The sequence below is a fragment of the Gopherus flavomarginatus genome, chromosome 2 (genome assembly GCF_025201925.1).
Source record: "Gopherus flavomarginatus isolate rGopFla2 chromosome 2, rGopFla2.mat.asm, whole genome shotgun sequence".
Classification (NCBI taxonomy): domain Eukaryota; kingdom Metazoa; phylum Chordata; order Testudines; family Testudinidae; genus Gopherus; species Gopherus flavomarginatus.
In genome coordinates, this window is record NC_066618.1 from 101,145,790 (window position 1) to 101,166,188 (window position 20,399).

At 39.5% G+C, this 20,399-nt stretch overlaps 1 protein-coding gene across 1 annotated transcript in view; it reads left to right on the plus strand.

Annotated features, from left to right (window-relative positions):
- CNTNAP2 (contactin associated protein 2) overlaps positions 1 to 20,399 on the plus strand; it is a 1,698,090-nt gene that overhangs the window by 821,983 nt on the left and 855,708 nt on the right. Inside the window, exons 5-7 of the mRNA XM_050937667.1 lie at positions 6,442 to 6,645; positions 9,003 to 9,187; positions 15,788 to 15,931. Of these exons, the coding sequence (XP_050793624.1) occupies positions 6,442 to 6,645; positions 9,003 to 9,187; positions 15,788 to 15,931 (533 nt within the window). The remainder of the gene's footprint in view (positions 1 to 6,441; positions 6,646 to 9,002; positions 9,188 to 15,787; positions 15,932 to 20,399) is intronic.

Sequence of the window (20,399 nt, forward strand, 5' to 3'; positions counted from 1 at the left end):
TTCTCACTTTCAGGTGACATTGTAAACAAGAAGCAGGCACCATTGCAAATGTAAACTAACTTGTTTGTCTGAGCAATTGGCTGAACAAGAAGTAGGACTGAGTGGACTTGCTAGCTCTAAAATTTTACATTGTTTTATTTTTAATGCAGTTTTTTGTGTAAATAATTCTACATTTGTAAGTTCAAATTTCATGATGAAGAGATTTCACTACAGTACTTGTTTTAGGTGAATTTAAAAATACTATTTTTTTACAGTGCAAATACTTATAATACAAATAAATATAAAGTGAGCACTCTACACTTTGTAGTATGTGTTGTAATTGAAATCAATATATTTGAAAATGTAGAAAACATAAAAAACTATTTAAATAAATGGTATTCTATTATTGTTTAACAGTTAGATTAATCACACAATTAGCCACAATTAGTTTTTTAATCACTTGACAGCCTTAATTACAATGAATTTGTATTGCAAGACATGTTTTATAAAGGAAGAAGGATGTTTGTAATAAATATTAGCACAGTCGCAGCAGATGTGCACTAGCCTTATACTATAGGTGGCTATACTGCAGTCAGATGTAAGTATCATCCTCAAAAACTCATAGTCTACTGAGGACTGTTGTACTAGCCAGAGTGATCATGGTTGGTGGCATTGCCCCAGGCATCATGTAGTGAAGCTTCCACATATGGTTCAATCCTGTGAACCCCACGGGTGGGACCAGGTAGGATCAGGACATGCACTCTTTTGTACATTGATGTAGAGTTTGCATGCATGTTGTGCTGGGGTGTTTTTGTCACTCCTGGCGATATGTTCAAAGATTGCGCAACACTGCTTTTGAATATAATGAGTGATTGAAGAAAGGCCAGATCTCTGTGAGATTATGACATTTAAACAAATTCCAACCACTTTATGCTCAGGATTTGGCACTGACAGTGGATATGGAATGTCTCTAGCTTCTTCAAGCTTGCCTATAAGGGAGGGCAGGTTTCTAACCTGTATTGCTATTCAGGTTGTACATGGATTTGATAGATCCTAAACTTTGTCTCAGCACAAAGACTTTTTTGCATCCATAAGCAAGACATTGACTTAATGCAGGACACAGCGAGACCTATTAATCAAAACGTCCATTTTGCTGTGACCATTTAAACTCTGCTTGCAGCATAAGTAGATGAACTCGTCACTACTATTACAGTACTCTGCCCTACCTGCATCAGTGTTTCTGGTGGCCCAGCTCTGAGGTCCCGGACCTTGGGCTTCTGCCATGAAACATACAATCCCATAGTGTGGCCACCATCTTGAAGACCTTGGAGAGTGGGGTTGAAATTCTATGGCTTTTCCACAAGCAAGATAGCATCGTCATGTCAGTCTTGGTCAGAGAACACTTGACCAAGTTTGATTCTGATGTGTGGGGTGGCAAATCCTAATATCCAGTCAATAGCTCAACAGAATAGTGCCAAGGTGAGACTGTGTCCCTGCTGCACACCTGAAGTTGTGTAGAAATGTGGCAAAAGCCATGAACCAATGCACAGTCTCGCTCTAGTAGCAGTTTTAAGAACATGCACCAGATTGGGAGGGGAGGGATAGCTCAGTGGCTTGAGCATGGACCCGCTAAACCCAGGGTTGTGAGTTTAATCCTTGAGGGGGCCATTTGGGGATCTCGAGCAAAAATCTGTCTGGGGATCAGTCCTGCTTTGAGCAGGGGGGGGTGGACTAGATGACCACCTGAGGTCCCTTCCAGCCCTGATAATCAATGATTCTATATGATTTAGCAGAACATTTAGAACACCAACAAAGTGCTGACCTATCAACTGAATCAAAAGCCTTTTTGATGTCAATATAGGCCCCATAAAGTAGACTGTTACATTTTTGGTATAACTCAGTCTGAAGCTGAAGAGTAAAGACAGCATTCCTTTTTGACCACCCAGCTGTGAAACCTGATTGCTATGAATGATGATTTAAGCATCATTTTTATTTAATTATTAAAAACTTTCAAAGTTTGACTGAGATGACAAACAGAGAGAGGGTCAAACTTGATTATTTAACTAAAAATCTTCAGAACAGAGCCCAGGTCCAAATGCAATGTGTGTTGACCTATTTCAATACTGAACCGAACTGGAACCTCAAATCAAATAGCCACTGAACTTTTGAGAAATTCAGTTTCTGGATCTGAGAATCCTTATTTGGACCTTTTTTTAGGCATAATCAAACAATGAGTTAGGGTCTCAACTGTCCTCGTACAGTGGACATTTGTACAATGTACTCCTCCCCCATTTTGTTTGAAACTTTGTGCATTTTGTTTTTAAGAGAACCCCACAACTGGACTAATGGACATTGTGGGCCAGGATATGGGAACACTGGCAGAGATGCACAGCACAACTTGCATAACAACTTCACCTGGTATAGTGGTATGACATAACTGGCCTGACCAAGGTTGTTATTCCTAGAGATGAGTTAGAGTTAAGGCTGAGAATATATAGCCCTTTAAAACAGCATTTGTGGAATGTTGATAATGTAGTCTTTAAAGAAAATGCTGGGAACCTAGAAGATTGGAATTAAAGATTCTTATTCTGACCTGTCTTCCCAACAGACTTCCTTTTGTGAGCTACAAACACAGCAGAAGGGGGTCAGGATGGATTGTGGACAGATCCATATATTTTTCTCAAACTGACACTACTTTTCTTATAAAATATATTGAAAATATGTTGGAAAGGGCTCTCAAATTTGTCAGTAGGTGGTGCACAGCTATTTGCTGATGGCCAGCTGTCTGCTACCGTGTAATGTACAGCAGAGGTTCTCAACCTTTTTCTTTCAAATGCCCTCCCAACATGCTATCAAAACTCCATGACCTAGTGACCTAGTGAGGGAGGGGAGGTGATGGCTTCAGTTGTGGGGTCGGGGGGCAGCTTCAACCCCAGTGGGCTGCTGTGGGGGGGAGGCTCGGGAGCCTCATGGGATGGGAGGCTCATGGTTTTTCCCCACAGGGCAGGGGACTTGGGGCTTCTGCTGTTTGGGGTGGGGGGACAGCTTGTGGCTAGGTATGTTGGGGCTGGGGCTGCCCCACTTTCCAATAGGGCAGCTTCAGCTGGGGCTGGGGACACTGGGGCTCAAGGCAGCTTCTGCCAGGGCTTGGGGCTCAGGTTTCAGCCCCATGGGGTGGCTTCTGCCATGGCTCAGGGTGCCTGGGCATGAGGCTTCTTCCCCGGAGAGAGCAGTGCTGGAGATCAGGGCTTTAGGCCAGAGTGGGTGGCTCTGGCTGCTGCCCCACAGGGTGCTGGGATTCAGGATTCCAAGCTTCAGCTGCCAGGCTCTAGGGCTCAGGGTTCCCAGTGGCCCTGCTTGGCAGACACCCTGAAATGGCTCGCAGCCCCTCAGTGGGCCACGGACCCCCAGTTGAGAACCACGATATAGGACCGATGGAAGAAGGAAATGCATTATGGGTGCACCTTGACACTTAATATCACTTTATTTGACAACTGAGCTGAGAGGGAGGATGGAAAGGGGGGAGCAGACTGAGGCATAAGGAGGCTTTTCTGCAGAATCTATACATCCCAGCTCCTTTTTCTCCTCTATGGGGAGAGGAACAGATATAAAGATTCTGCTCAAATATGTGGAGTACTCTGCAGTCTTTGGCCAGGCAGTGTAGAATGCATGGTAATGTGTAGAATGGATGGATGTGTAGAAAGGTAGTTGTTTCAAACCACAAGGTAACTAAGGTTAGTTTCCAGCTCATATATGGCCCAGTCAGGCATCCACTGACATCAATTACAGTCTTTCCATTGACATCAGTTGGCACTGAATTGAGCCTATCGCAAAGGTGCTTAAGGTAGATTGCATTACATTTTGATCTCAAATAGCCTCTGAAATAAACTCATCAGCTGCTGGTCTGCAACCAACAATCACTTTATTATTTTGGTTTTCTTTACAGCACACAGACTTAAAATGTGTGCATAATTTTTAAGGTAGAGTGACAAAACCTGTTTAGCTTTCTATAATGTATTTTCTTTAGCTTTCTATACTTTAGCTTTCTATATTGTATTCAGAGCTGTAAGTTTTTTTAAGCACCATTAATGTGAAAATACTGTACTACCCCTTCCTTCAACCCTTAGCAGTTATAATCATAATATCTACCCATTAATAAGAAAGTTGGAAATATATAAGACCATTTCATTAGCTGCTCTAGATGTAAAGCTCCAGAGTTTACAACCATTTATGCCACCTGGGAGTCTGACAATAATCCAATCTGTATATGTTGTACAAACTTACTAAAGATATCTCAAAAGCAAATGACCAATACAGCAAATAGGTGTCACAGACTTCACCCATCATGTAAAGAAGCTTAGAATCAGTGCAGTGAAATTCTACAGAAGTGTTACTTTAATTATTTTGGGGAAAACACTATGTGATGGAAGTACCATGTGTTTCTCTTAACCTTTGGTCATTTAGTATACTGGATGCTTAAATGGTGTATCAATATGTATTTAATCAACATGACAGCAAGGCTTAATCCTAATTGGTGATGAACAGGTTAATTAACAGAGACAGAATGGTTTGTTAATCTGTCACTAAGCAAGAAGATGCAGTTACTTTTTGTAGCACTGACTGTTCGGCTTTCAGTAAAAAATTACCGAGTGTCACACTGCGTGCTTTTCTGTTACACTCAGAGAGCTCTGAGGTTGACTGCAAAAGCTGTATCAGGAACTTATAGAATGGGACTAGGACACCTTATGGACATAGCATGTATAAGTGGCTCCTGATAATAATTAAAACCCCAGTTCAGCAAATCACTTAAGGTGGTGCTTAAGTCCCATGTTGAATAGGAATGGACATAAGCATTGCTTAAGTGCTTCACTGAAAGCACTTGAAAGTAAAAGTCCTAATGAATTCAGGTTGCAATACATACTCTTATTTATGCACATACATACAAAATATTCTAAGGAAGCCTTTAAAAAATTTACTATCCCACTCACCCACGGTGAGTAGTTTTTGTTTTTGTTTTTTTTTGTTTTCTGGAGATTTTTTTTAGAGGGATGAATGGGTAGAACATTATTTGTGTTTTTAATTATCTTCAGTCAGTGTGGTTAAGGACAAGTGAGTATTTTAAAGATATTGCAAGCAATCCCAGGAGAACAACCCACAGAGGCGCAGTGTTGCAGATAATGAAATTTCCATCCTGATTTCATCTGGAGCATAAAATGACTTGTATGTTTGTTATGTAGGTATGATTATTTACTGCTGCATTTGAAGGGATGTCGGTAAATGCATATTTTAATCAAAATTGGGGGGAAATTTGCAAAAAATATTCATGAATATATTTTGCAAATTCTCAAACAAACCAATCACATTCATATCTATTTTGAATGATATTCAGAATTATTCATGCCAGCAAAGTTTGGAAAATAATCTTTTTTTTTTCCATAAAGAGAGAGAAATTAATTTAATGACAAAGCTATTTCAGGCAGAAATTGAAAGAGTTTGCAAATATTAGGTCATTCAATCATTTAGTGACTAGGAGGATTTAGGTGACCAATCACATGATATAAATAATGAATCATGAATAGCAAATACTCCTCTACCTCAATATAATACAACCCGATATAACACAAATTCAGATATAACGCAGTAAAGCAGTGCTGTGGGGTTAGGGGCTATGCACTCCTGTGGATCAAAGCAAGTTTGATACAACACTGTTTCACCTACAACGTGGTAAGATTTTTTGGCTCCTGAGGACAGCATTTTATCGAGGTAGAGGTGTACATGAATTCTTACAGCAAAATTAATGAGAAAACATAGACTAAAATAGTTTACAGAAATAATTTGTCAAACAAATGCTAATAAACAAATTCGTAACAATCTGTATCCATTTGCAGATAGTTCACAAACAGAAAAATATGGTAATTTCACTGGAGTGTGAATTTTAGGCCTGATCCTATTCCAGGTTAGTCCTAAAATTTATGAACATTGCAAGGAATCTGGTCTGATTTTATTATTACCGGGGAAGTTTTGCAGTGTCATATTTCATTGATAAAAATTCACATACATGCATCTCTAGTGAATTTTCTAAGAAGCATCAGATAGACTTTTAACAGCCACTGGGAAAGTTTTCTTTCTTGCTTTCAGGTTTGAGTAGGCAAATATCTGTGAGCAACACCATGTTCAAGAGAGATGAAAGGGAGTTTGAATAAAACCTGTAGGTTATGCATCTTTGAGTCTAATTTATGATATCCCTATGAAAAAATAAACATTAAATACATGTCCTACCTGGTTGTTGTATTATATATTCTTCCATTAAATTATAGCCTAGAGAAAACATATTTACAATTCATATCACATTCATACATTTATCCTGCTCAGATGTAATCCACAAATTGTATGTTTGCGTTTCCAGTGGCCACAGTAATATATAATCACTAAGCAACAATGTTATTTACTTCTTCCCTTTAGGGGCTGATGTTATCAATTTTGATGGCCATGCTGTGTTACCATACAGATTCAGGAACAAGAAAATGAAAACATTGAAAGACGTCATCACTTTGAAATTTAAAACCTCTGAAAGTGAAGGTGTCATCTTCCATGGAGAAGGACAGCAAGGAGACTATATCACCCTGGAACTGAAAAAAGCCAAGCTAGTCCTTAATTTAAATCTAGGTATGCTTATTCTTTAAAAATCATTTTAGGTACATAATTTAAATTCAAATACCATTCTTCATTTTTCTTCTTCTTTTGCTTATTGTTTTAAGCAGTATCTTATAATCAGATCATCTGGTGAAAATGCAGAACCTTTTCCTGTATACAGTATTTTTATGAGTGTAGATTATGTCTTACTATCTACGCAAAATGTCAATAATATGAAAATGAAACCACAAGTAGAAACACGACAAAAAACAATAACACCTAGAAATGTACTGTTCCCAAAAATGAATCTTATTCTTGGTATAGGGCATATGCGGTGCTGGTTAGCTTTGTACAGATTCATTTATAGTAGAAGTAAATGGCTGTGGGAGAGAGGGTGCTGATCAGGGGAAAGGCCAGGTGAATTTAGGAAAACTTGGGAAGCTGCAAAGAAAACAGTGAGGGGCCCTCACTGAGAAGCCATGGACTAATGCCAAGCTGAGGTCCAAGAAGACTGCCTTATAGAAAGTATAGCCAGAGGGGAGGTAGAGTGACAGCTCTGGGCTGCAAATGCTTAAAGAGAAATCCTGTCCCTACTGAAGTCAGTTCTGGAACAGGATATCACCCTGAATGTCTGATATGATCTTCAGCTTACCGATCTCCATAACCTGGTGCCAGTGTTGCTAGAGCCTATACCCTAAGCAAGTGAGATGACTGTTGGGACACTTTGAGCAGCTACTTTTCATATGGGCCCATTCTTTCTGTTAACTTCGAGATTCGGAAATTAGTAGGTTGGCTTTTGTTGTGTATCCAGTATATAATCCATCATATAACTAATTCTGTGGCAAGATTTAAGGAGACCCTAGATGATGATAAGTGTAGGCTGTGTTCATAAAATCTGAGCACTAGAGTGCCAGAGTCAGATACAGGCTCCATCTGTAGTCATTTGCCTCATTAAGGAGTCATCTATATATTTATTACTCCCGAGTCCAGTCTTTCCTTCTGCAAGAGATATTACAGGCTTATGAGAAGTTTGGTTTATAGGCTGAATTATATAAAATAGTTTTGCTCATATGAGAAGGAAAGTGTGTAAGTCGCATTAGGTTCATTTTTTCTTAAAACAAATGCCCTTTAAAATGAGGTTTCATGTAACTTTTGCCTGCTTCTCTTGCAGTCATGTGAACAGTAAATTATTCTATTCATGTATTATTTACAATGAATAGTAATTATTTCCACTAGCATTTTCTATTCTGCTTCTTTTTCTAAAGATCAACAGTATAGGCAGATGCTGATGAGGACAGCACATCTTCCTGTAGCACTAATCCATTTTTAACAAATTTCACTGAAATTATAACCCACTCATTTCTCAATTTCATTATATTTCTCAGCTCAGCCAGCTTGAATAATATATAATAGTTTCCATACATTTGCTTGGCTGGGGTGTGATTATACACTCTGAGGAGATAGGGGAAGGAAGGATCTTCTAAGACTCGAAGTCTGAGTTCCAGTGATGTTTAATGCTAAGAAAGTTTCAGCTCCATAAATAGATATAGATTATGCTGCATTCAAAACATGGAAGATTGTGGCACAACTTTCTGATTTTTTTCTAGTCATCCCTTATTGCTGACTAAGACCAGGTCTACACTACTATCTTTTGCCAATATACCTATGTCAGTCAGGGGTGTGAAGAGGTGTGATCCCTAACTAACATACCTGTTCCACCAGAAGTGTCTAGTTTATATGCAGTTATACTAATGCAGTTATACCAGCACAGTTATACTGTGCTTTGCCAGTATAGCTTCTTTCCCTTCTGGGGCTGGAATAAGCTTTACCTGCAAAAAAGCACAGTTTTTCTGGTATAAGCTGCATCCACAATAGGAGTGCTTTGCTGTTATAATCTGTCAGTATAGGTATAACTACACACCCTTCCAAATGTAGTCCTGGCCTAAAGCTTTTCTGTTATCAGACCTCAAGGGCCAAGTCCTCATCTAAGTCAGTATAGTTCCACCGAAGCTGGGAATCTGGCCCAAAGTCTAAATACTCTAGTGAAGGTGACAGCTTTTCACTTTCTAGGGCTCAAACACAGATAATCTCTGATTTAAAACAATTTTATAACTAACAAGAAGTGGATATTACTATAAATTTCCATCGAACATTTTCTGTTATCAGTAATAACTTATATACCTCACAGATTAGATATTTGGTATATAACTTAGCTAAATATATTAATGGCAAAAACTCCCGAATGGACAGATCTTGACTTCACAACAGTAATGATAGTGTGTATGCAACATGTTTCTTGTGAAATATGATACATCAGGATGAATAAGTTTCCTAAATGACACTGAGTCTGAGTTAATCATCTGCTGCTCTTCTCATCCTCTCCATCTCAGGTAGCAACCAGTATGGCTCAATTTATGGTCACACATCTGTGATGACAGGCAGCCTCTTGGATGACCGCCATTGGCACTCCATTGTCATAGAACGTCATGGGAGAAACATCAATCTAACACTGGATAGGCACATGCAACATTTCAGAACCAATGGGGAATTTGATTACCTGGACCTGGACTATGAGGTACACAGTGACAGCTGTTGCTAGTTCTCCTTCGTATCAGCTCTTTAGAATAAAACCAAATGTACAAAAGAAGAACAAAAGCATGACAAAATTGGAAAGGCTGAGGCACAAAATTAGTTGCACCTGGCAAAAGAAATAAAAGGCAATAGGAAGAGATACTATAAATACTTTAGAAGCCAGAGAAAGACTAAGGAAACTGTATGTCCTCTATTTGGTTGGGAAGGGGTGTTTATAACTGATGACATCAAGAAGTCTGAGGGGATTAATGCCTATTTTTTTGTCTTCACCACAAAAGTTAATAGGGACCAGATACTCAACACAATTAATATGACCAACGAGGGGAAAGGAAGCAAGCCAAAATAGGGAAAGAACAGGTTAAAGAATATTTAGATGAGTTAGATATATTCAAGTTGGCAGGACCTGATAAAATTCCTAGGGTATGTAAAGAACTAGCTGAAACAATCTCGGAACTGTTAGCCATTATCTTCAAGAATTCAGGTGAGATCCCAGAGGACTGCACAAGGACAAACATAATACCTATCTTTAAAAGGGGGAACAAAGAAGACCCGGAGAATTACAGACCAGTCAGCCTAACTTCAATACTTGGAAAAATACTGGAACAAATCATTAAACAATCAGTTCATAAGCCTCTAGAGTTGGGTTATAAGGAATAGTCAGCATGGATTTATCAAGAACAAATCATGCTAAACCCACCTAATTTTCTTCTTTGACAGAGTTACTGGCCTAGTGGATGAGGAAGAAGCAGTAGACGTAATATGTCTTGTTTTTAGGAAGGCTTTTGACATAGTCACACATGGCATTCTCATAAGCACACTAGGGAAATGCAGTCTAGATAAAATTATTGTAAGGCAGATGCATGAGTGGTTGAAAGACTGTACTCAAAAAGTGGTTATCAGTGGTTCACTGTCAAGTTGGGAGGGTGCATCCTGTGGAGTCCTGTGCGAGGTCAGTCCTGGATCTGGTACTATTCACTTCTTTTTTTTAATGACTTGTAAAATTGTATGCTTGTAAAATTTGAGGATGACACCAAACTGTGTGGGGGTATGGGGCAGGGGGGGGGGTTGCAAGCACTTTAGAGGAAAGAGTTAGAAATCAAAACAACCTTGACAACTTGGAGAATTTGTCTGAATTCAACAAGATGAAATTCAGTAAAGACAGGTGCAAAATACTTCACTTAGAAAGGAAAAAAATGAAATGCTCAGATACAAAATGGAGGAATAAATGGCTAGGTGATAGTACTGCTGAAAAGGTTCTGGGAATTATAATGGATGACATTTAATACGAGTCAACAATGTGAAGCAATTGTGAAAAGGCAAATATCATTGTAGGGTGTATTAACAGGTGTGTTGTATGTAAAACACGGGAGGTAAGTATCCTGCTTTACTTGCCACTAAGGCCTCAGCTGGAGTATTGTGTTCAGTTCTGGGTGCCACACTTTAGGAAAGATGTGAACTAATTGGAGAGAGTCCAGAGAAGAGCAGCTAAAAGTGATTAAAAGATTTAGAAAACCTGACCTATGAGGAAAAGTTAAAAAAAAAAAAACTGGGCACGTTTAATCTTGAGAAAAGAAGAAAAAGGAACCTGATAATAGCCTTCAAATACATTAAGGGCTGTTATAAACAGGACTGTAATAAATTGTTCTCCATGGCCACTGAAGGTAGGACAAGTAGTAATAGGCTTAATCTGCAGCAAGGGAGATTTAGGTTAGGTATTAAGAAGAACTTTCTAACTATAAGGTTAGTTAATCTCTGGAATAGGCTTCCAAGGGAAGTTATGGAATCCACATCATTAGAGATTTTTAAGAAGAGATTGGACAAACACCTGTCAGGGATGATCTAGGTTTACTAGAACACAGTGGGCTAGATTTGATAACCTCCTGAGGTCTCTGCCAGCCCTACATTTCTATGATTCTATGAACTTTAGCTTTTCTGCTACATTTATGGCTTTTATTTTAATCAGTGCTTTTAGTTCTTAGATTTAGTTCTTAGATTCACTCCAATTTTCTACAAAGCTCTGTAGTTCGATTAATTTTAAAACTCAGTTCCTCCATTTATCTGCTAAATCCCAAGTCTGCCAAACTTCAGTGCCTGCTGTAAGATTCATCTCTTTTCTCAAGCATTTATTTATTTGTTGGGTCTTAGAGTGTTTACATTACTGCACGAGTAATGCGTGTGGGCTTTTTTAAAATATCTTTCAGTACTTAGAGATTGTGCTGACTGCTTTAATAAATTATGAAAATAAATACACTTTCCTTAATGGCAGAATGTAAAATACAATAAATAAAATTAAAACAACTGTAAGTGCCCCAAAGTCTGTTATCTCATTCCAAGTGACGAGCATGCTCCTGAACTAGGAGGCTTGTGTTCAAGAATAGAAATAGGGATTGTTTTAACCCACTGACCTTATCTTGTGGCAAAGAAGGCCAAGTAGAACCATTTTACTAATATAGGCCCTGATCTTGCACCTCTTATCAATGAGAGCTTGTTCACCAATCAGAATGTATTCTCTGTAAGCAGGAGTGAAAGTAACTTAAAGGACTTACTGGTACGCTGGAGTCCTGAGTGGAGTGTGGCTTCAACCAGAAGAGGCAGGGCCTTTCAAGATTTAAAGGCCCCAGGGCTCTGGCTGTGGCTGGAAACCCCAGGGCCTTTAAATCACCCTGGAGCTACCAGCTGCAGAGGTGGCTGGGAGCTCAGGGGCGAATTAAAGGGCTTGGGTCTCCGTCCGCCGCGGAGCTCTGGGCTCTTTAAATCACTGCGGGAGCTGCAGGGAGTCCTGGGCCCTTTAAATCCCCGCTGGAGCCTGGCTGTCAAGGCCCCGGGGCTCCAGCAGCTGGGATCAGGTGGGGATTTAAAGGGCCCAGTGCTCCTGCCACTGTGGGGAGTCCTGGGGCCTTTAAAGCGCCACTGGAGCTCCAGCAGCAGGGCTCCGCCGGGGATTTAAAGGGCCTGGGACTTCCCACAGGGGCCAGAGAAGCCGTTCCAGTCTGGCATGGCATACCGGCTTTTGCCGGTACACCCTATTGGACTGGACCGGCTTACTTTCACCTTTGTCTGTAACGGACAATGGGAAGGGAAGATTTAGACAGAAATGTGTTTCACCTCTGAATTCAACAGTAAATTTAATAATAATCATCATCATCATCAGAAGTAAATGAAGAATTTATAGCAAATAATGTCTTAGATTAATCTATATCATGTTTCTATTTGATTGCTGCATGACTTGTATTGTCATTAATTTGTTCATTGTCCTAGACCGGTAGATGAATATGTGTAAATGTGTTGAAGCCCATAGGTTGCTTGTGGGATCTCTACTCTGGCTGTATATTTGTCTCTTCACTATTTGTTATTAGTTATTTGTGGTATTTGATTGGTTGGCTGAGTCACGCAGAATTGTTTCTGGCCTTGCAACTTTTATAAAAAGTAGTACAAATACATCAGTTATGAACTTGCATGAACCTATATTTGAATATATATTTCTGAGATTCTCTTTTTTGATGAATGTTCTTTTGAGTGAAAAACATTCATGTGAATGTTTGAGGGAAATGACTTAAAAGAGTGGCAAATGTCATTGAAGTAAATTAATGGTTTCATTCAAACAAATGCTCGTGAATATCTTTTTTCAGTACTCATCCAGTTCTAACAAAAGATAATTTACACTTATAATTAGGGTTTTAAAAGTACTAAACACTTGAATTATGCCTCACAACAGCCTTGAGAGGTAGATATTATTAAAACTGTTTTTCAAGCAGGTAAATTGAAAGCACAGTTAGGATAAATGAGTTACCTAAGTCTGCACAAAAAGCAAGAGGCACAGATGGGAATAACGTATGTTTTCTGACTTCCAGTGCCGTGATCTATAAGCTAGAATACACTCCCTCACCCCCGCAAGGTAGGAATAGAATCTAATGTTTGCACGCCAATTAAACACCTGCAGCTGACCTGTGTCAGCTGACTCTGGTTCACAGGGCTCCGAATCTGTTTAATTGTGCTGGAGTTGAGCCTGTGGGAACCTGTGAGAGGGGAGGGTCCCAGAGCCTGGGCTCCACCCCAAGCCTGAACATCTGCATCGCAGTTAAACAGCCCTAGAACATGAGCCCAAATCAGCAGGCACAGGCCAGTTGTGGGTGTTTAATTGCAGCATAAATATGAGGCCTGAATCTCTGTTCCTTCCAACCAGTAGGGCATTTTCCCAATAGCAATCCTCTGGATTATATTCCACTTTGGATGTGTGTGGGAAGCGCCTCATTTCTGATGGAAGTTACATGAATACATCAGAGAGAGAATGTACTTTGAATTTGTTTCAGTGATTCATATAAATGTCAGTGGTTAGCCCTGAACTGACTATCCCCTTTCCTCTCAATTAACACTGTCTTTTTAGTTGTCATACACCACATTTAAATGTGCTGCCCTTATTATAAACTAATCATAGATGATAAAGCTGAGAGAATCAAAACTACATTTCAAATAGAGAAATTTATTTTTTAAGTTTCTCTCTTTCAGAAGAGATAAGCAAGCTAGAGAAATTGGCACTATTTCTGATTGATTACGGTTTTAATGCAAAAAAAAAAATCTATCAATCCCTCTGGATTTGCCATCCTGTGTGGTTGTCTCCTTTTTTTCTTCACTTTTCTTCACAATCTTTTTCTTTTCCAATTTATTGCCTTTTTTCAAGTGCATCAATACTGGCTCACCAAAGATTGTGCTGTACCAAGTAAAACATTGATCCTCAATTGGTGTAAACTGTTGTCATTTCATTAAAGTCAACAAAGCTTAGTCACCAGCTGAGGACATGGCCACAAGATTATATGAAGGAGCCAGTGTGAGCAATTTTTAAACCCTTTGGTTTCCAGATGCATTGCATTAAATAGGTATTAAATTGTACTTCTTAAATACTGACTCAAGGTTCTTCCCCTTTTTAAGATGGAAAATGATATGTTCAAAACAATTTTTAATAGATAATGTTTCCCTTGGGTTTCCTTTTCCTGCTCTAAGTAATAACCGAGGGAACTGACAACGAATGATGTTTGAAAACTTATTTCATGCAAAGCCAAGAGTCTGTGTCTAAGAAGTTTGTGTGAGCATTTTTGGGAAGGAATATACTTTGGTATATTATTGGTACCACCATCTGTTCAATATAAATACTAGGGCTGTCAATCGCACTGTTAAACAATCATAGAATACTATTTATATAAATATTTTTGGATGTTTTCTACATTTTCAAATATATTGATTTCAATTACAACACACAGTATACAGTGCTCACTTTATATTCATTTTTATTATAAATATGTGCACTGTAAAAATAAAAGAAATAGTATTTTCAATTCACTTAATACAAGTATTTCAGTTCAATCTCTTTATCATGAAAGTTGAATTTACAAATGTAGAATTATGTACAAAAAATAACTGCATTCAAAAATAAAACAGTGTAAAACTTTAGAGACTGCAAGTCCTCTCGGTCCTACTTCTTGTTAAGCCAATTGTTCAGACAAACAAGTTTGTTTACATTTGCAGGAGATAATGCTGCCTGCTTCTTGTTTACAATGTCACCTGCAAGTGAACAGACATTCTCATGGCACAATTGTAGCTGGTCTGGCAAGATATTTATGTGCCAGATGCGCTAAAGATTTATATGTCCCTTCATGTTTAACCACCATTTCAGAGGACATGCGTCCATGCTGATGACGGGTTCTGCTCGATAACGATTCAAAACAGTGTAGACCAATGCATGTTCATTTTCATCATCTGAATCAGATGCCACCAGCAAAAGGTTGATTTTCTCTTTTGGTGGTTCAAGTTCTGTAGTTTCCTCATGGGAGTTTTGCTCTTTTAAGACTTCTGAAAGCATGTTCCACACTCTGTCCCGATCACATTTTGGAAGGCACTTCAGATTCTTAAATCATGGGTGAAGTGCTGTAGCTATCTTTAGAAATCACACATTGGTACCTTCTCTGTGTTTTGTCAAATCTGAAGTGAAAGTGTTCTTAAAATGAACAACATGTTGGGTCATCATCCGAGACTGCTATGACATGAAATATGTGGTAGAATGGAGGTAAACCACAGTGTAGGAGATGTACAGTTCTCCCCCAAGGAGTTCAGTCACAAATTTAATTAATGCATTATTATATGAATCGCCATTAGAAGTCAGAGAATGATTCCAAACAAATAATTTGACTGTCTCCCCTACCTTGTTTATAAATTTTTCTGCAATGGATATTTCTTCCAAATCATTTATTATTTGATATATTTCTTGTTCAATAGCTTGTGAGTGAGCGATTCATGATGAAATGTCTAGAATGGGCTGAAAGGTCACATGGTATGCTTTGTTCCATATAGGGATGAATTTTCGTCTCCAGTGTGAATATTTGCAATTACAAAATCAAAATTTGCTTTCTTCCATTTTTTCTTTTTTGCAGTGCTTATTTAAATTTGCTGTTTGGGCAAACAGTATTGCTAGCTATCTCATTTGTTGTGTGTCAATGTTCAGAAAAGCAAATACATCTGCAGCATATTTGTTTAAAAATTCTAATATATTTCACTCCAGTTACTATCTACGGTCTCTTGTTTGTTTTCAAAGATAACCTTTGGTGGCATGCCTTTTTCTGGGAAGCCAAGTTCAAATAGCAGGAAAAACTTCAAAGGCTGTATGGAAAGCATCAATTACAATGGTAATAATATCACAGACCTTGCCAAGAGGAGGAAATTGGAACCTTCTAATGGGGTGAGAACTTTTCATTCTCATCTGAACTTCTGGGAAGTAAAGGAGCATACATAGATAGTGTGCCTTGGTGTGTAGCTGATATCCATGTGATATAGTCTAGTAACATGATATGATAAATAACTTTTATCACATATCTGTGCAGTTTACCACATACTTATGAGCACGTTACTTTACCATTGTGCCAGCTCCTCATGGGTCTTACTCCAACATTCCAAAATGTTTGTGTAGTTTCAGAGAGCTGCCACTTAAAACAAAAAAAACCCACCTGGTAACTTTCTCCTTATTTCGTTGGATTATACCTGCCTGAGGAGTTAGATTAATTCCTGAGCCAGTTATAGCTTTCCTAGATGTAAACATGACATGACTTTAAAGTCTGATTGCTTATGTCCCTAAAGAGCTAGTGGTGGGAATACCATTGGGGAGAGGAGATTCTCCACTTCACCTGGCATTGGCTTCTAGCCCTGGAAGGCCTCAAGATATCAGACTTTAAAGTCATGATCTTTTTTATAAATAGAAAAGCAATTTTAGAGGTAGTTTACATTATATTAATTTCAATTTTTCTCTCCCTTGCAAGATCTGCACCATGGTACTCATGATGATAAAATCCTATGTTTTTACCAGAGAAGAGATACAAGAACTAGTCCCATTAATATTTTTAGCCCTCTTTAAAAAATTCCTAAAATAGCTTTTATGTAATATATGTGGCACACATGGAATACATGGTGGTGTAGTGTAAAATAAATGTGTTACTGTCAGGAGTACAGAATGACCTGCCTACATCATTCATGGCTTCCCCCTTCATGAGCATTGCAACCCTCACAAACTCATGCCAATAATATCTCCATACAACATCACACCATCATGTACTCTTTATAAATACAAATGCATATGTGGTGGTGATAAATTGTACAACATTTCTAATTAATCTATGCATACTGTACATGGTTTTAATATTAATGCTCTGATATAAAGTATCTGTGGACTATGTCTGAGTAATCGTGACTGCAGGAATGATAATTCTGAATTTTCTGATTTACATCTTAAAATCTCTGAAAAAGCTAAACTTTAAACAGTACCATTGTATTGCAATTTGTTATTTTACACCAAGTTTCATCAGACACGACAAAGCCATTAAGCATGATGTGCATGCCAGGTATGAAACTCTGCTTTCAGTATAAGAGTTTTAAAACCCAAACAGCTCACCATCCAGAATCCTTAAAATTGCTCCTGTGCTTCAGAGGATTTCCTGCCAGGCAGGGTGAAATCCGCTCAATAATATTGAATTCTTGTGAAAATGGTGCTCTGTTTTCTGTAGGATATGTGGGATTTTAAGTGTCCTACACTGTACAGGACAAATGAGCTAAGCAACACACATTATATGAGAAATCTTGCCAGATTTTCAGTTGGGTGCCTAATTCAGGCCTGATTCAAAAAAGCATCTCTGTTAAGGAAGGGTATTTATATGTGCGCTTAAGTCCAGTTGAAGTCAATATGATTTAAGTCCATGCTTAAATTCTTTCCTGAATAGGAACAGTTTTAAACATGTTACTTAAGTTCTTTCCTGAACTGGGGCCCCAGATAAGTTGCATGATTTTCAAAAGTGCTGAACACCCAATGACAGTCTTTTAACCTTTGGGTGCAGTGGGTGTTCAAAACCTGTAGAAATCAGACTACTTATTTATTTGCATAAATAGGCACAGGGATTGATGAGAATCCTTCTTTTTTTTCTATGAAATTCTATTACTCCTAACATTACAGTGAGATCCACAAATGTAGAGTTGTTATACACTAGTGCGTCATCAGGAGTCTATTGCAGGCTCATTTTATTCGATGGTTCTGTTGATTTCCAATTCTAAGAATGACTGTAACAATAGAAGTGACCTTTGTTTTCAGTAGAATTATTTACACTGCCTCACCTCTGCAAAAACAAAATCATTTTTGTCCTAATTAAACCAACATGGATTTTTATGTTCCTTGCAAAAGCTTTTTTGCTTTTAGTCCTCAGCCTGATTTAGCATGAAAACTGTGTTTTGTTGATGATAGTATTGTTAACCGTGTTCATTCCGATGGTGTCTAGAAATCAACTAAGATTGAGCTCCCATTGTAGTAGGTGCTATACAAACACAGAGTTGTAGAGAGCCCCTGCCCTGACAATCTTACTATCTAAGTAGACAAGACAAACAAAAGGAAGGGAAAAGAGATATAACACAAGCAGAATGGTCAGTGTTAGAGCTGGGTGGGAAATTGTTTTCCTGTCACACTTAAACTATTCTGTGTTGAGATGAACCTGAGACTTTTCAAAGCTTTTTTTTCAAAGAGAGATAGAGAGAGATTCATCCCAGATTATCCAAGAACCAGGAGGTCCCAGCTGAGTGCCACCATCACCACGCTATTCTAGAATAGGTCCCTCTCAATCTCTCCTGTTGAAGTTGTTACACTTAGTATGTATAATTAAATATTTAGTAGAGCAGGGACTTGAACCAGAAATTCCCACGAGTGCCCTAACTACGGGATTACAGAGTCAGTCTCTCTCGCTCTGACCCAATAAATATTGAATGATTTATTTAAAAAATGGAACAGCTCCAACAAGAGTGATTGAGGCGGAGACTGACTCTATAAGCTGGAGGCTAGAGCTCTCACTTGGAATGTTGGTGACCTAGGTTCAAGCCCCTGTCCCTCATCGGGGTCCTGGGTCTTCCACATGCCAGATGTATGCCTTAATCACCAAGTTATTAGCTGTTCTGGGGTTGATCTCTCTCTCTCTGTCTCTCTCTCTCTCTCTTTCTGACAAGAAATAACATCCTGGACCTGAGAACACCTTCCCAACTGAAGTTTCATTTTACTGGTACATCAGCAGATCGGCATTTTCTTACAAAAATCCGTTGTGTTGAAAAATTCCCAACCAGCTCTAATCAGTGTTGTGGCAGCAAGTTTAATGTTGCTTCCACTATTGGCAGGGGGAGGAGGAGGAAGAGAGGAAGGGTTAGCTAGGAGGAAATTGGCTAAATAGAAAGAGGAAGAGGAGAGGAGTGATGAGAGCAGAGTGAGTGAGAAGGAGGGGAGAAAGTATGAAGGGTAGGTATGGACTGAGGCTGAGGTGAAGAGACTGTGCAAGAGGGGACAAGGAGTGGGTTGGAGCAAACAGGCAGTCAGCACAGGTCAAAGAAAGTCCAGTGAAAACCATAGAAAATATCCATGTCCACCAGTCTCTGTTTAAATTGCTTCCACAGCTGCTCTCCTGTCTTCAGCCTCTGCCTGGCTCCTCCTTGCAGTTTCTTTCCCCACGGCCACAGTGTGGGGGAGAGAGGAAGGGGGCTTTCCCTTGCACAGTTCTGGGTCTGGAGGGTGTTAGGGGGAGGTGTTTCCATGGATGAACCCCATTTTACCCCTGTCTCTTCCCCACCAATGCAGCAGGTCCCTACTTAACCACCTTCTGCAGCTTCTCTGCTAGCTTCAGTCTCAATGCATAAGCTAAATAGGGAGTATTTTTTTATTTAAATTATGTGCGTTTGACCAGCACAGTGTTAAGCATGAAGATGAGTAAAAGTCTACTTTTAGAAAAATAATGAACCAACAGTTGATAAAAAACGTAAGCAGGGGACATAGGCTTTGCAAAACAATTGATTCTGGGTTACCTCTCTTTTGAGAATATGTATGTAACTTTAGCGCCCTTGTGGCCAAGATGGAGTCTGCTCTGCAGACAGCTCTGGCCAAGAGAAGATGTGCGCAGGAATGCAGCAGGAGAAATCCCTTCCACCCCAGGAGCACCTGTTCCAACCCTCCCAGAGTGAACACACACACACAGGAAAAATACAAGGGATATAAGAAAGGGAAATATTTATTTACACAGGGATGAGAGGAGAAAAACAAGGGGAAATATAGAGGGAGCAGTAAAACAGGGTTGCATCCAAGCCAAGCCCCCATGGGCCCAGTGGTAGCACTATCTGGAAGGGCAGGCACTGAGCAATGTGTCTGCACACAGAGTTCAAGAGTCCTGAGCAAAGTTCCAGTCCAGTGGTGAGTCTTGGGTGCTCCTGGTCGTCTTCGGCGCCAGTGAACTTTCCCCAGCAAACCCCCCCAAGTGCCCCAGCGACCACCTCCATACTTAACTAGCTCACAGCCTCCCTCCTTGTTCCCAATGCAGAGTCACATGCCCCAGTACTCACATCCCCATGCAGCTCTGAGCAGCCATGATACCGGGTCCAGCTCCAGCCTGTCCTTCTCAGGCAATTCCTTCCTGGCACAGGGTTCCTCCTGGCTTCTGTCTTGGGGTGTCCCCAATCGGCCACCCTGTCTTTCTCAGGATTCAGGTAGGTTCTCTGCTGCTTCACTTTGCGAGGACCTGCTTGCTGCTGCCTCTCTCTCTCCCTCGGAGCTCCAGAGCCACTCCCTGGAGTTTCCGTCCTTTTTTCTCATTTCCCCCCAACCCCCAGGAAAAGATTTAAAGGGGTCATGCTCTCTAAACCCC